Genomic DNA, 13,684 nt, shown 5'->3' on the forward strand with positions numbered 1-13,684 from the left:
CAAAGCCAGATTGTCATCATAATGGTGTATAGTATTTTATTAGATTTGATATGATTGGTAACAAGTATTACGCTGAAAAGTTCACGTAAGTCGAGCGCTAACCAACAAAAATTACACCCCATTTTGAAAGTCATTTGTGCTCCAAATATTGAGTCTATCTCACGGGATATTTTACGTAACTCCGAATGAAGATGTCTGTGTATATATAAACGCAATATTAAATTTTATTATTTAAAATAACTATAGTTGATAAAATTTATATAAACACTCTTATATATACATTATAATCCATATCATCCATTCGTCGTTTGAAGCTTGTGAAAATCTATGTTGTATGGAATTTTGCCGAGCTCGCTTTATTCCGCGTTTGTTATCTTTTGTTAAATCTAAAAGATGTTGGTTAACTTGATCAAATTTTAATCCTATGTATCTAAAAATGTAAAAGAGAATTATAAATATATGTAATGTAAGAAGTAAATTTATTGTCACATCTTGTATGTTAATATATATATATATATGAAAAAATTTCAAAGAAAATTTATATTTTAATTTATATTTATATTTTTATTATAATATAATTTTATAAATTTATACATATGATTATTTTAGAATAATTTTCATATAAAAAATGTACCAACCTAAAAACACTTGCAATAATCAAATCGTTGAGTATGTTAATATAACAGCAATAATTTCGCATAAAGTTAGCATATATAGCTGTTAAAATATTATAGTCATATTCGTTTGTCATCCAATATGCCGCTGCATAGGTCATAAATATGATTGTTAGGAACCATCCGAAGATGAGATACATTGTTCTTTCATGTAGCTTGTGATAATCTGTCGTTGTTCCAACATTTAGCAATGTATTATCGATAATATCGAGTTTCTTCAAACAATTTCTAAATTTCTATTACAAAGAGACAATACAGTGGATAAATAATCAATGTTTTATAATTCTATGTGTGATAAATCTTATATCTATATTATTAATAATGCATAATTTATTTATCTAATTTATCTAATATAACTAGTAGCTTTTTCAAAGTAGAATTGAAGGCTGTAGATGTTAATTATATATATATATATATATTTTTTTTCTTATTCTCTACATGCAATAAATTATTACTAAATATCAAGAAAAGAAATTTTAATTAATAATTTCTATCGCATTATTTTTTATATGTGGAATATTGCATGTCTTTATGGCAATTTGTTTTGTTTTATATGAAAAAATATTATTTAAAATTTGTAGCTATTTCAAATATGATAAATATTCAAAATTAAATTTGCTCAATATTAGTATGCAAATAATAATTTTTTATCATACACACCTTATCATGATACATTCCAAACCCAATTGACAATAATGTTATCAAAATGTCTGTCCCAATACATAAAAAGTATGCGTCAGTATAACGTTTATAAGTAAAGAAAGATATTACTGTAGAATTTAATAAAAAAAAATAAATTGACCAAAATAGTAACATATAAAAGAGACTAAACCATACTCTTGGGTGACCTATAGGAAATTCGATAATTCTTATACCACAGACATAACTGATTATAAAGAGCGGCGTTAAAAATGTTCGAATGCTTTCAGTCATTACGTACACCGTTCAATTCCGAACTACATTTCATTTGCCGACTGAATACACTAGTTTCACTAAATGATCATAGCGTATCTTCATAATTTCAATTAAAGCACTTATAGTTATTGAAATGATCGATCGGTTGAAGTTTATATATACCGCGATATATTTAAGCAATTTGGATAATGAATGACATCTTCTTTTTACGTAAAATATGTAAAAATATATATACATAATTATTATATAACGGAAATAAAAACACTGTTTTTGATATACTTTTTTTATTTTTCTTTTCAAGAGTTTGTATAATGTTATGATATATATTGAAAATTGTTTCCAAATAATAAAAGATATAGTATCTATTTTAATCAATATCTATTTTTAATATACATATATAATCATGTTTTATAATAGTATGTGCTTATAAGAAATGATTGTATATCGCTATTTTTTTATTTACGTAGTAATTAATATTCTGTTAAATATTGACTTTATACGTAAAATTATACATAACATTTTATTCAAAGAATGAATAAGATAAGAAAACATATTTGATATAAAAATAAAGTTTCAAAACGTTTTCATTTTGCAATATTCCGCATAAAGAGATGATAAAGAGATGATAATGAAATCTTACTATAATATATAATTGTATAATTACATATTTAATATTTATTAAGAGAGTTTATATTATACCGATTTTTAGTATATAGATTAATGTCAATTTAAAGTTTTTTTAAACATTACTTATATTATTTACAATTTTCTTAATGTAGTGTTTGATCGATCTGTGACTGTAGTAGTATAACTACAACAGTCGTAACAGATGTGGTAAACTGTAAAAGTAGAAAATAGTATTTTTCTTTTTTAAATATATATGAATTCAACTTCGTAATGCATAATTATATTGACAATGCACGTACTCCTTGAAGGAATTTGAAGCCAAACTGGAAAAGTCCAAGGCCGTAAAATCGTAACGGCGATTGAGCCAATTGTAACAATAATTGTAATATCTATATTATTATAATAGATTATTTAATATACACATTCTTGTTTTCCTATTATTCTTTAAAAAACTAATGTTTATTTTAGATCATATTTGCAAAACTTATATTAATACTTACATTTTCACACATTTCAACATTGGATGTAGAATACGATATTCTATTTACAAAATTTTTTGTTGCATTTGCCTGAAATTGAAATATCTAAAATAGAATTCAATTTATTTTGTTATCAATTTAATAATACATAAAACTTAACATTACTGTAAAAAAAATCATCGAACCTGAAATTTTGAATAAATATGTTTTGAATTTAAATAAGGAAACATACCTTTGCACTGATTTTTTCGCACATATAATTAATAATAACGAGTTTCAAAATATTATGGAAAAGCCAACTTAGACATATACTTGCAAACAATATATTATTAAAGTTCAAGATATATTTTTTAAAAAATATCAGGTCAAAACAATCTTTAAGATTCATAGCCATGAAACCAAAGTAACATCCCATTTTGATAGTCATTTGTACTCCAAATATCCAGTCTATCTCACGAGATATTTTACATAATTCCAAATGAAGATGCCTGTAATATAATATTAAGTCTTGCTATGTAAATATATCATGGTTGACTGAAGTATTACATACATTTTCTTACATTATAGTCCATATTATCCATTTATTATTTGAAATTTTCAGAAATCTGCATTGGGATGGATGCATAGGATTTTCCCAAGCTTGTTTTATTTTACGATTGTCATTACTTGCCATATCCTGAAGATGTTCGTTGATTTGATCAAACTTTATTCCTATGTATCTAAATATGTAAAAAAAGGTAATGAATAATGTTTATTAACAAATAGATCATATATGCGTACTGTATACGTTTTAAATGGCAAAAAAGTTTAATATTTTATAGGTAACATACGCATATAAAATTTATATATGTATATATACAAAGTGTTTCGCTATGAAGCCGACGAAAATATATGTATATATATATATATATATATTGTACAATACTAACCCAAGAATACTTGTCATAGTTAGATCGCCAATAAGATTGATATGATTGCAATAGTTAATCATAAAGGTATAATAAATAGCTGTTGTTGTATTATATTTAAAATGATATTTTAAATATAAAATTTGCTCATAATTTATTAACATGGCTATTGCAAACCATACTAAAACGATCCGTACTACTCTCATATGTAGTTGCTGATAATTTATTGTTGTTCCTAATTTTTCTAGAGTGATGTCCACAATAGCAAGTTTTCTCAGACAGTTTTTAAACTTCTGAAAAAAGACAGGATGCTTTGAATACAAATAAATAATTAACTCTCATCCAGGATCTTAATTTTATTCTCTAGTAGTGGAATCTCTTCATCGTTTTTTTTAATTAACAATAAATTCTTTTATTAACAATTATATATACATATGTGTATTAAGATATATAAATATATTTCAGAATTTGAAAAAATATAATATTTTCGTACAAACATTTTATATTCTTTTTATGAGTAATTTTATTAAATTTTCGCCAAAGAAATTTGTTAATAAATCATGTTGCTTAGTGTTTAGTATATTTTATATTTTGATAGCAGTTTATTTTCAGATAAATGTAAGAAATTTTATTCCTAAATGATTTATTTCAGACATTAACAATAAGACTATTTAAAAATAATTGAAATTATTTATCGGTAGAGTGACGCAGCACAGTGCGCTAATATTTTCTTACCTTATCATAATATATTCCAAACACAATTGATAATAATACTGTAGAATAATTCAGGTCTTGGAAAACATGATGTATGTTGGAATAGTGATTCATAAGAGATACTGTTGTATATACGAGGAAATAGTAAAGCGACCATGAAAACAGTATATATAGTAGGCTGAACCATAGTCTAGGATGGCCTATTGGAAATTCGGTAATTCTTAAACCAAATACATAATTGGTTATCAAAAGTGGTGAGAAAACTGTCCAAATGTTTTTACTCATGGTGAACATCGTCACAATTGCAAACTATACTATTACTGTCGATCGGATATGTAATATATGACGGTATATTCGTAATTGCTGCACTTATGTATATTACAATTATCGATTTGTTAAATTTTATATCGCGGGCTATCAAAAGAGTATCTTATGATGAATATATTGTCTGTTCTTCCAAGCAAACATTTACAATGATTATTGATTGTTTTTTGAATGCTTATTGCTTTATTCTGACATTTGTATGGTTATTGCACGTATTCAAAAATAATAATGAAATTCCAAATAATAATACAAACAATTTTAATTTGCATTAATTGAAAATCTATATATTAAAAAAATAAAATATAACATACAGCAGTCTATACATTTTTATTCAACATATTCAACATATTCAAACTATATAATAACAGTTTTAGGTAAATTACTTTTATATAGTAAAAACGATTATAATTATTTGAAAATAGTATAGAAAAAAAGCACAGGAAGAAGAGAAATATTAAACTATCTATCTTCTCTTATCGTAATACATTTCAAAAATAATTGTTATTAACGTTGTAAAAATGTTTAGTTGAAAATAAATATACGAAATGATGCAATAATGAATATATGAGGCATTATTGTGTATATGTGTATGTGTGTGTGTGTATCAAAAGAAAAAAATAAATTGAATAATATATATATAGCAAACTAAATTATAGTTTTGAGAGACCTGCCGGAAGCTCAAATGAAAAACTTTTCACATTGCATATGTATATAATTGATTGTCAGAAGCGACGATAAAACTGATCAAATACTTTTTGCCATGCCATATGCCGTTGCTAATTATACTTTTTTGCCGATTATTACATTAATTGTTTATTGTTGTAATTGTATATGTTATATTTATGATTATTAAAGTAATTGATCTGTTGTAACATATTCATTATACAGGGTGTCATGAAAGTGAGCATGACTTTAAAAAATTAAGGTAGATTGGCTCAAAATTAGAAGAAAAGTCTTGTACAGTTATGCAATATTCGCAATAATTAACGAGAAATAAATTAAAGAAAATCGGCCAATGCGCGTGGCTAGAAGTGCGTGACGGTGAAGGCGGGCTCATTGTAACATAATGGCGGCACGCGGCGAAGCAGTGATTGGAGAGGGGAAGAGCCTTCGTCGCGCGCCTATACACTCATCGCTCCTCCCCTCCCCAATCACCGTTTCGCCGCGCGCCGCCATTATGTTACAGTGAGACCACTTTCACCGCCACGCACTTCTAGCCACGCGCATTGGCCGATTTTCTTTAATTTATTTCTTGTTAATTATTGCGAATATTGCATAACTGTACAAGACTTTTCTTCTAATTTTGAGCCAATCTACCTTAATTTTTTAAAGTCATGCTCACTTTCATGACACCCTGTATATTGCAAAAACGGCTTTTCATTAATATACGATGCATTTTTATCTTAATAAAGACATATGATAAAATTAAATATTAATGTTGGAATGTAATATTTTAGTTTTATATTTTTTTATTTATTGTATGATATATATAGAATATTGTTTAAAAAATTATTGCAAGCAAGATATAATAATATAATTTTTAATTAAAAGTATCAATTAAAAGTATTACAATAAAAATACATATTAATATGAATAATATTAATAATATATTCTGCTCTTTATTTTATAGTATCTTCAGGAATGTACGATTGTAGCATAAATATTATGATTGATCCAATATAGTTTACACACTGAAAAAAATTTTCTTTTTATATTATTTGTCTTTTAATAATATATGCCAGATATTTGATTATCTAAGTTAATATTATATGTAACAAAAATTTTATTTTTGTTACATATAATGATAATTATAGAATAATAATTATATTTATAGAAAAATAACAGACCTTATATATGAATTTATAACCGAAATAGAAAAATTCGAGTGCGGAGATTCTTAGTGGCCTCTGAAATATTTGCAATAAAAATTGCATGATCTGTAAATAATTAATTAAAACTCTAAATTTTACGTAAATATACATTTATTTAAATTCTTTTATATGTACATTGCTTACATTTTCCTGTGTCTCAACGTCAAAAATTGAAAAATTTGTTAAACTGTTGAGAAATAACTCAGTTCTATTTGCCTAATGTTAGTATAATTCTATTATATATAATGCATGTGTATGTGGATTAAAATATAAGCTATAAAAAACTTATTATATTTTTCGATTAATATAAAATTTACTAGTTGTGAAAGATTTTGAGCTATTTATCAAGATAAGTGACCAAAAAAGAACACGTTTTAAAAATAAATATATACATAAAAACACATATTCTATTATTTTATTATAATTATTTGATTTTTCATAGTATTTAATCTAAATAAGTATACCTGAGTGCAAAGTCCCTCGCAGATATAATTAAAAATAATCATTTTGGCAATGATGACAGTAAACCAAACGTAAGTATTTAAAGAATTAATCGTTAATTTATATGTATTGTCATTTATTTTCGTGACCATATTATATTCATAGAATTCGAAAATAAGCTGAATTGTATAAAGTTGAATTACAATAGCTTGCAGTATCATTTGCAATCCAAATATCCTAGTTAATTCACACGATATCGAACATAATTCATGATGAACATGCCTGCAAAATGCACTTAATGAATGATATTTTTGAAGCATTACGTAAAATATATAATAAAATATAATGAATTGATTTTATGCGTTTACAGCTCAAACTTTATTCATAGTTACAAAATCTTTTTATCAGATTAAATTTTCAAAGTTTCTATAGTACTATATATTTTTTATTGAGATTTTCTATATTTTTAAAAAGCAACTAAATTTTATTAAATTATGTAAATGTATTATTTGTGTTTTAATGTACTAAATTGTACAATAATAGTAATTAAATGTTATTTTTTTCAAGTATGTAAATATTATATGTATATAAGTCTCTTACTATGTATACAATTATATTATTATCGCAGTAGGCAATTCAAGAGCTGCTCTTACTTAAAAAAAATGTTTTAATATTTTTGATTATCCTTACATTAAGATCCATATGCTTCGCTTAGATATTTCAGTGCCAGTCATGTGGCGATTCATTATAGAAAAAGTGGATGTCGCCCAGGCATGTCTCACTTGTCGTTTTTTCAATTCTGTTAATTTCTGAATATGTTGGTTAATATGTTCAAATTGAGTTTTTATATATCTGTGTATAGAATACCAAGCAAAATGTAATTTATAATTTATTTACAGATTAAATTTGTGTATGATTTGTCTTATTAATGATAATTCAATGTTAATTCGATAATTTTGTGTTATATTAAAAATAATCTTTATTACATTGCAATGTTATGTACAAACCCAAATAGTATCATGTATTTGAAATCATAAATTACATTGATACGATGCGCATAATTTATAATTAACGCCAAGCATATAGCTGCGGTTTGAGATCTTGGTATGCGTATAGAAAACCATTGAGATCTTGGTATGCGTATAGAAAACCATTGAATATCGATTATATCTAAAAAAATGGTCAAGATGACCCATTCAATGATCAGCCATATAATTCGTTTGCGCAGTTTCATATAATTTTTCGGCGTTCCAAGTTTCTCTAATGTCTCGTTTACAATATTTAATCTATTTAGACAACCTTTAAATTTCTGAAAGAGATACATCATAACAAGAAGAGATATATATTTCGAAAACTACACATATAAAGACAAAGATATTTATATACTATTAAACTTTGTATAAAAAATAAAATTCAAATGTGAAGAGATAATTAAAAAATATTTAAATATTAAATATTGGTGTAATATTAAGATATTAAGATCTTTTAGATCCTTGCACACATAGTTACATATTTCAGATATTTATAATTTATGTGATTATTTTGTTATTTTAATAAATCTACTGTTTCGAAAACTTTGCTAGATAAAAACGAATTATAATTAATTATATTTGTTAAAATTTGTAATATTTTTTTACTAATTTATCTGTTAATACCACAACATGATATGACGCAAGAAAATATTTTTCCTTAAACTTAACAATATTTGTCTTTATGTGTCATTGCAAATTTAATATGTGAATGATTACATTATATAATTATGTTATATAATTAAGTTTATAGTATGTATTATAGAAAAATATTTCACTGCTTTATATCATGTTGTATAATGTGAAGCAACTTTTACATCAATTTGAGGCAAGATCTTTTTTAAAAAAAAAATCATATAATGACATGATTTGCGAATATTTTCTTTTCAATTTATTGTTAGATTGCAAATGTGTGTGAGATAATATGAAGAAATCATTATTTGCAATTTATTAATTAATGATCACGCTATATGTATACCTTGTCATAATAGAGGGTAAGCACCACATTCAACATTCCGATAATCATGTTAGCTATAACTTGTATAGGTAAATCAAATTTGAAAAGTTTGATAGTTTGGCAAAATATTTTCGCTTTGATGATGAGATAAATATGAAGCGACCATGATATCAGAATATAAAAGATGCTGAATAATAATCTTGGTTGACCTTGAGGATATTCAAACACCTCGACTCCGCATAAGCACAATACGATTAAAAGTGGAAATATAGCCACTTCAACATTCTTTATAACCATTTCTTCGCGGGATTCACCTAAGAACTTACTTTACGAGGCAAAAACTAAACGTCTCTTGCGAATATGAGATAATAAAATTTATATCGTCTATATATATTGATTGATATATATAATTGAGGAGATAACTATTTTTTTAATTCTAACAATAGCTTGCATTAGCACTTATGTAGATTAATAAATCGATCTGTGTGTATGCTGCAAAGAAAATTATTCTTAAGCAAATAAAATAGTTGAAAACTGGAAAAAAATTATCTTATCTTATGTTTATATGGATATCTTGATATATGTCTGTTAATATATTTTGAATAAAATATATTAATCTATATATTAACACGCTATAGTTGCTAATATTACCTTATTTATTGGGAATTTCTCTCTCTAATAAATATAATTAATTATATTAACATGAATATGTGCATCATTTCTAATCTATATTTCTCTATGTATTAGAGACAATTAGATATTTATTAAATTATATAAATATAATTATTTATTCTCTTATTGAATAAAGATAATAAATGATACTTTTTTGTTCTAAATTTTCTGATATACGATTTTATTCTATTATTGCTATATGCTATGTTATTGTTATTTGAAAATCGCTTCTGTAAATAATTCTTACATCAGGATTCATATGATTGATTTAGATGTTTCAATAGAAGCTCTGATGAATTAGGAACAAAGTGGAATTCGTCCTGGCATGCCTCACTTGCGGTTTCTCCTGCTTCGTTAATTCTTCAATATACTGATTTATGTCCTCGAATTGAGATTCAATATGTCTATTGAAAAAATAATAATAATACGGGATAATTATTTGATAATAATTAGATTGCAGGGAAAATAATTTATTTCTGTAAATAATTTATAGACAATCGCTGCATTTTTATGTTTTAATAAAAACCACTTTTGTTACATTTCATAATGTTATCTATATGTACCTTAGCAATATCATGTCAGATGAATGTCAGATCGTAAATCGTGTTTGAAACGGATAGTTTATGACGAACGCATATAGCCATTATGACATAAGAATTGGAAACATGTTCGATGAATCATAAACTGTCGAGTGTAAAAGAATTAATGCAATTCAATAATTAGTCATTTAATTTGAATACGTAATGTTATATAATTTTTTGGTATTTCAAGCTTTTCTAATGTATTATTCATTGTATTATTCTAGTTTCTTCAGACAGTCCCTAAATTTCTAAAAGACATGCATTAAAAAAATAAAAGCTTTATACATATGTTAAATATTTCCAGAACTATAAATGTAGAAGGATAGAGAAATTAATAATATGTTTGAATATTTTCTTTTAGAATTATGAAGAAATATGAGGAAGTATTTATATTTTTTTAATACGTGCAAAATTATGTTAAATTACTTTATTGTAAAATAAATTAAATAGCGTGTACGCTGCAAAAATTATATTGATTTGTTCATCTATAGCCAAATAAAAATTTACATTTTTTGAAGAAATATCTCGCTCTGATATTGAAGTAAAGCAATATCAAATTATAGACAATTTCAGTTGATTATATTATCAAACATTCTATCTAGTCTGTATAAATATAAAAGAGTAAGAAATGGAGATATAGCCTTGAAAATTAATAGATACATTGATATATAGTTGGGAAAATTTTATAATTTTATCAATAAAATAAATAAATATATATATATACAGAATTTTGCGTGTCTATTCGTATACATAAAGAATAAAGATACAAACTTTTAATTTATACGCTGAGTATTTGATGTGCATCAAAATCCTATATATTTATAAAAAATATAAGGAATATAATATCACATATCATCATATATAGATATCATTTTACGTATATTTTTATGCATACTTTTATAAATTTGATTTTTATACATTTAGTCACTCGATATAAACAATGACTTTATAGTACATCAGAGTCGTATAAGCTAAAATGTATAAACTAAAATGTATATTTGTGTTTTCAAATATTATTTAATTTGTTTCTTCATTTTTTTAAACAATGTGATATTTTTAATATTTTTCAAATGCTTGTGTTTGTATCACAATTATTATGAGTGTGGCAACATTTCCCACAATCTGAAAGAAAAATTGTTCCTTATATTAAAGCCATTCTATTCCTTAAGGAAATAGAATAGAGAATAATTAGAATAATTAATAATATTATAAATTCTGTGTAATAAATATCTTATTTTTAATACTAAGATTATAACTTAATACAGTTTGAACCTAGTTAGAAGTTTGCAATTTGGAGATTGATAATCGTGTTATATCTAAATAAATACAAACCCATTGTAAGAAGTGATAACCATAAAAATAAAATCCAAGCCCAGAAATTCTAAGTGGTCGCCGTAATAAATGTAAGAGAAACTGCGTAATCTATAATTAATTATATAATTAGAAACGCGTTAAATTTATAGATATAAAATAAGAATCCTCGCTTACATTGTTCTGCGTTTCGACATCAATAGTAAGGTTTGTCAATTTATTGAGAAACAACTCAATTCTATTTGCCTAATATTAATATTAATTAAATAATATTAATATTAATTAAAGATAATTAAATTCAATATACTAATATGATTAAGGCTTTTATAATTTTTGAAATGCAGCAAAATCGTTTTAGAACAGCTTTGACTGATGCTCAACATAAATAATTAAAGAATTTTTTCCATAAATATATCTGTACTAACATTTTATTGACGTATATGAATAACAAAATAGTGAATTATATAAATATTGTTTAATTATATAGATTATTTTCTATATTATTCTTTTATAGAAGAACATACCTGGGTGCAAATTCTTTCGCAGACACAATTAAAAGTAATCATTTTTATGATGTTGATTATACCCCAAAATAAAGCTAACAAAACATCGATTGCCATTAAATACATCGAGTATGTACTTATCACCATAATTGCTTTATAAAAGCCATAAGCAACCTGTATTATAGCAATCTGTAATGTGATCACCTGCATTACCATTTGAAATCCAAATACTGTATTTAATTCACGTGATATCGAGCTTAGTTCCAGATGTACATGCCTATAAAACAATTTGATTAACGATCATTGTATAATATTTATTAAATTTATGTATATATTGCTTAAATTTTTATTATATACATATTATAATAGATTTTTATTTTATATATCTGTAATTCTTTAAAATTTCTTTGATTACGGAAATCTTTTTCTCTCCTTCATGCAATATTCTAAGCTTAGTTGCGAATCAGAAAATCAACTAAAAGGGGTAAGAGACAATGACCGCTCTTATTATCTTTGGTTTTGAGTGCTCTTTATCAAGTTATGTAAATATATTTTTTTTTTCGTAACACAATAAAGGCAATAAATATTGTTATTTTATCAGACATTTTATCATATGACTAATTCTATTATTGTTAAAAATAATTTTAGTACTGTGCATATTATATGTAATAAATATTTTTTCTTTGTTTAAAAATTAAATCAAAATTAAAACAAATTAGAACCACAGCGCGATAATTGGAGCGCAAAGAAAAAACACCTATTCATTAAATCTTAAGTTATCATGAGAGATATACAACAGCATACAGTTATCAATTTGTAAAAAGCGTAGAATCTGATTTATTGGCATTTAACATATTGGCACACTATAATACAATAATTAGAAAAATTATTTGGAACAATGTGCTTATCAGATTTCCGCGAGATACAACTTAGCGTTATCTGCGCGTCAGAGGACAAATCATCTTATAATTTAATGCATCACCGTATATATAACACTTTTTAACACATTATTAATGTCGCGCTGAAGATGGATCAAAAAATGATCCGAAACGTTCTTGTTAATGTAATAATATTCAATTAGAAATATATAAGTAATTAGAAGGAAGGAAGTGTTGTTTTTTTTGCGCTCCAACTATCGTACTGTGGCTTTAATTTGCCTCAATTTTGATTTAATTTTTAATTATCATTATTCGAGGTAATTTCAATTTTATTTAATTTTTCTTTTTTTATACAACTTACATTAAAATCCATACGAGTTGCTTAATTGTTTCAGTGTCAGACATATGTTGATGAGTTAAAAAAGAACTGGATCGCTCAGTGGTTGCCCAGATATGTTGTACTCGCTGTTTCGTTTCTTCTATAAGTTCTTGAATATGCTGATTTATATGTTTGAATTGAAATTCGATGTATCTGTACTCAAAATATAATATAGAATAATTAATTTCTATAATTAATAATTTAGAATAAATAATATGTGCATGATTTGTCGTTGAATTTCATTTTATAATGAAAGTCAGTTTTATTGCAATGTTATCAATATATACCTTAACAGCATCATAAATGTCAAGTCATAGAGCATGTTTAGGTGAAACGTATGATTTAGAACGAACGTTTGATATATAGCTATTATAACGTAAGATTTAGGAATACGTCCAATTATCCATAAACTGTCAGCCAT

The 13,684-nt window shown here is 24.9% G+C and overlaps 2 protein-coding genes and 1 long non-coding RNA gene across 4 annotated transcripts in view; 1 reads left to right on the top strand and 2 right to left on the bottom strand.

Moving 5' to 3' along the window:
- Positions 1 to 13,684, top strand: part of LOC145960551 (uncharacterized) — a 148,157-nt gene that overhangs the window by 129,278 nt on the left and 5,195 nt on the right. The window lies entirely within an intron of this gene.
- Positions 2,197 to 4,629, bottom strand: LOC145960549 (uncharacterized). Its single transcript, XM_083080111.1, has 7 exons — positions 4,339 to 4,629; positions 3,625 to 3,896; positions 3,256 to 3,414; positions 2,928 to 3,183; positions 2,717 to 2,785; positions 2,516 to 2,605; positions 2,197 to 2,428 (listed from the first exon to the last, which is right to left on the bottom strand). The coding sequence occupies exons 1-7, from the start codon at positions 4,609 to 4,611 to the stop codon at positions 2,360 to 2,362; spliced, it is 1,188 nt and encodes a 395-aa protein (XP_082936237.1). The 5' UTR covers positions 4,612 to 4,629; the 3' UTR covers positions 2,197 to 2,359.
- On the bottom strand, positions 11,249 to 13,684 carry LOC145960794 (uncharacterized). The gene is made up of 6 exons (XM_083080495.1): positions 13,551 to 13,684; positions 13,246 to 13,416; positions 12,028 to 12,283; positions 11,681 to 11,749; positions 11,525 to 11,614; positions 11,249 to 11,314 (listed from the first exon to the last, which is right to left on the bottom strand). The coding sequence occupies exons 1-6, from the start codon at positions 13,682 to 13,684 to the stop codon at positions 11,249 to 11,251; spliced, it is 786 nt and encodes a 261-aa protein (XP_082936621.1).

This window comes from Camponotus vicinus, unplaced genomic scaffold, assembly GCF_025532165.1.
Source record: "Camponotus vicinus isolate PSW18456_S1 unplaced genomic scaffold, iyCamVici1.0 SCAF_10, whole genome shotgun sequence".
NCBI classification, from domain to species: Eukaryota; Metazoa; Arthropoda; class Insecta; order Hymenoptera; family Formicidae; genus Camponotus; species Camponotus vicinus.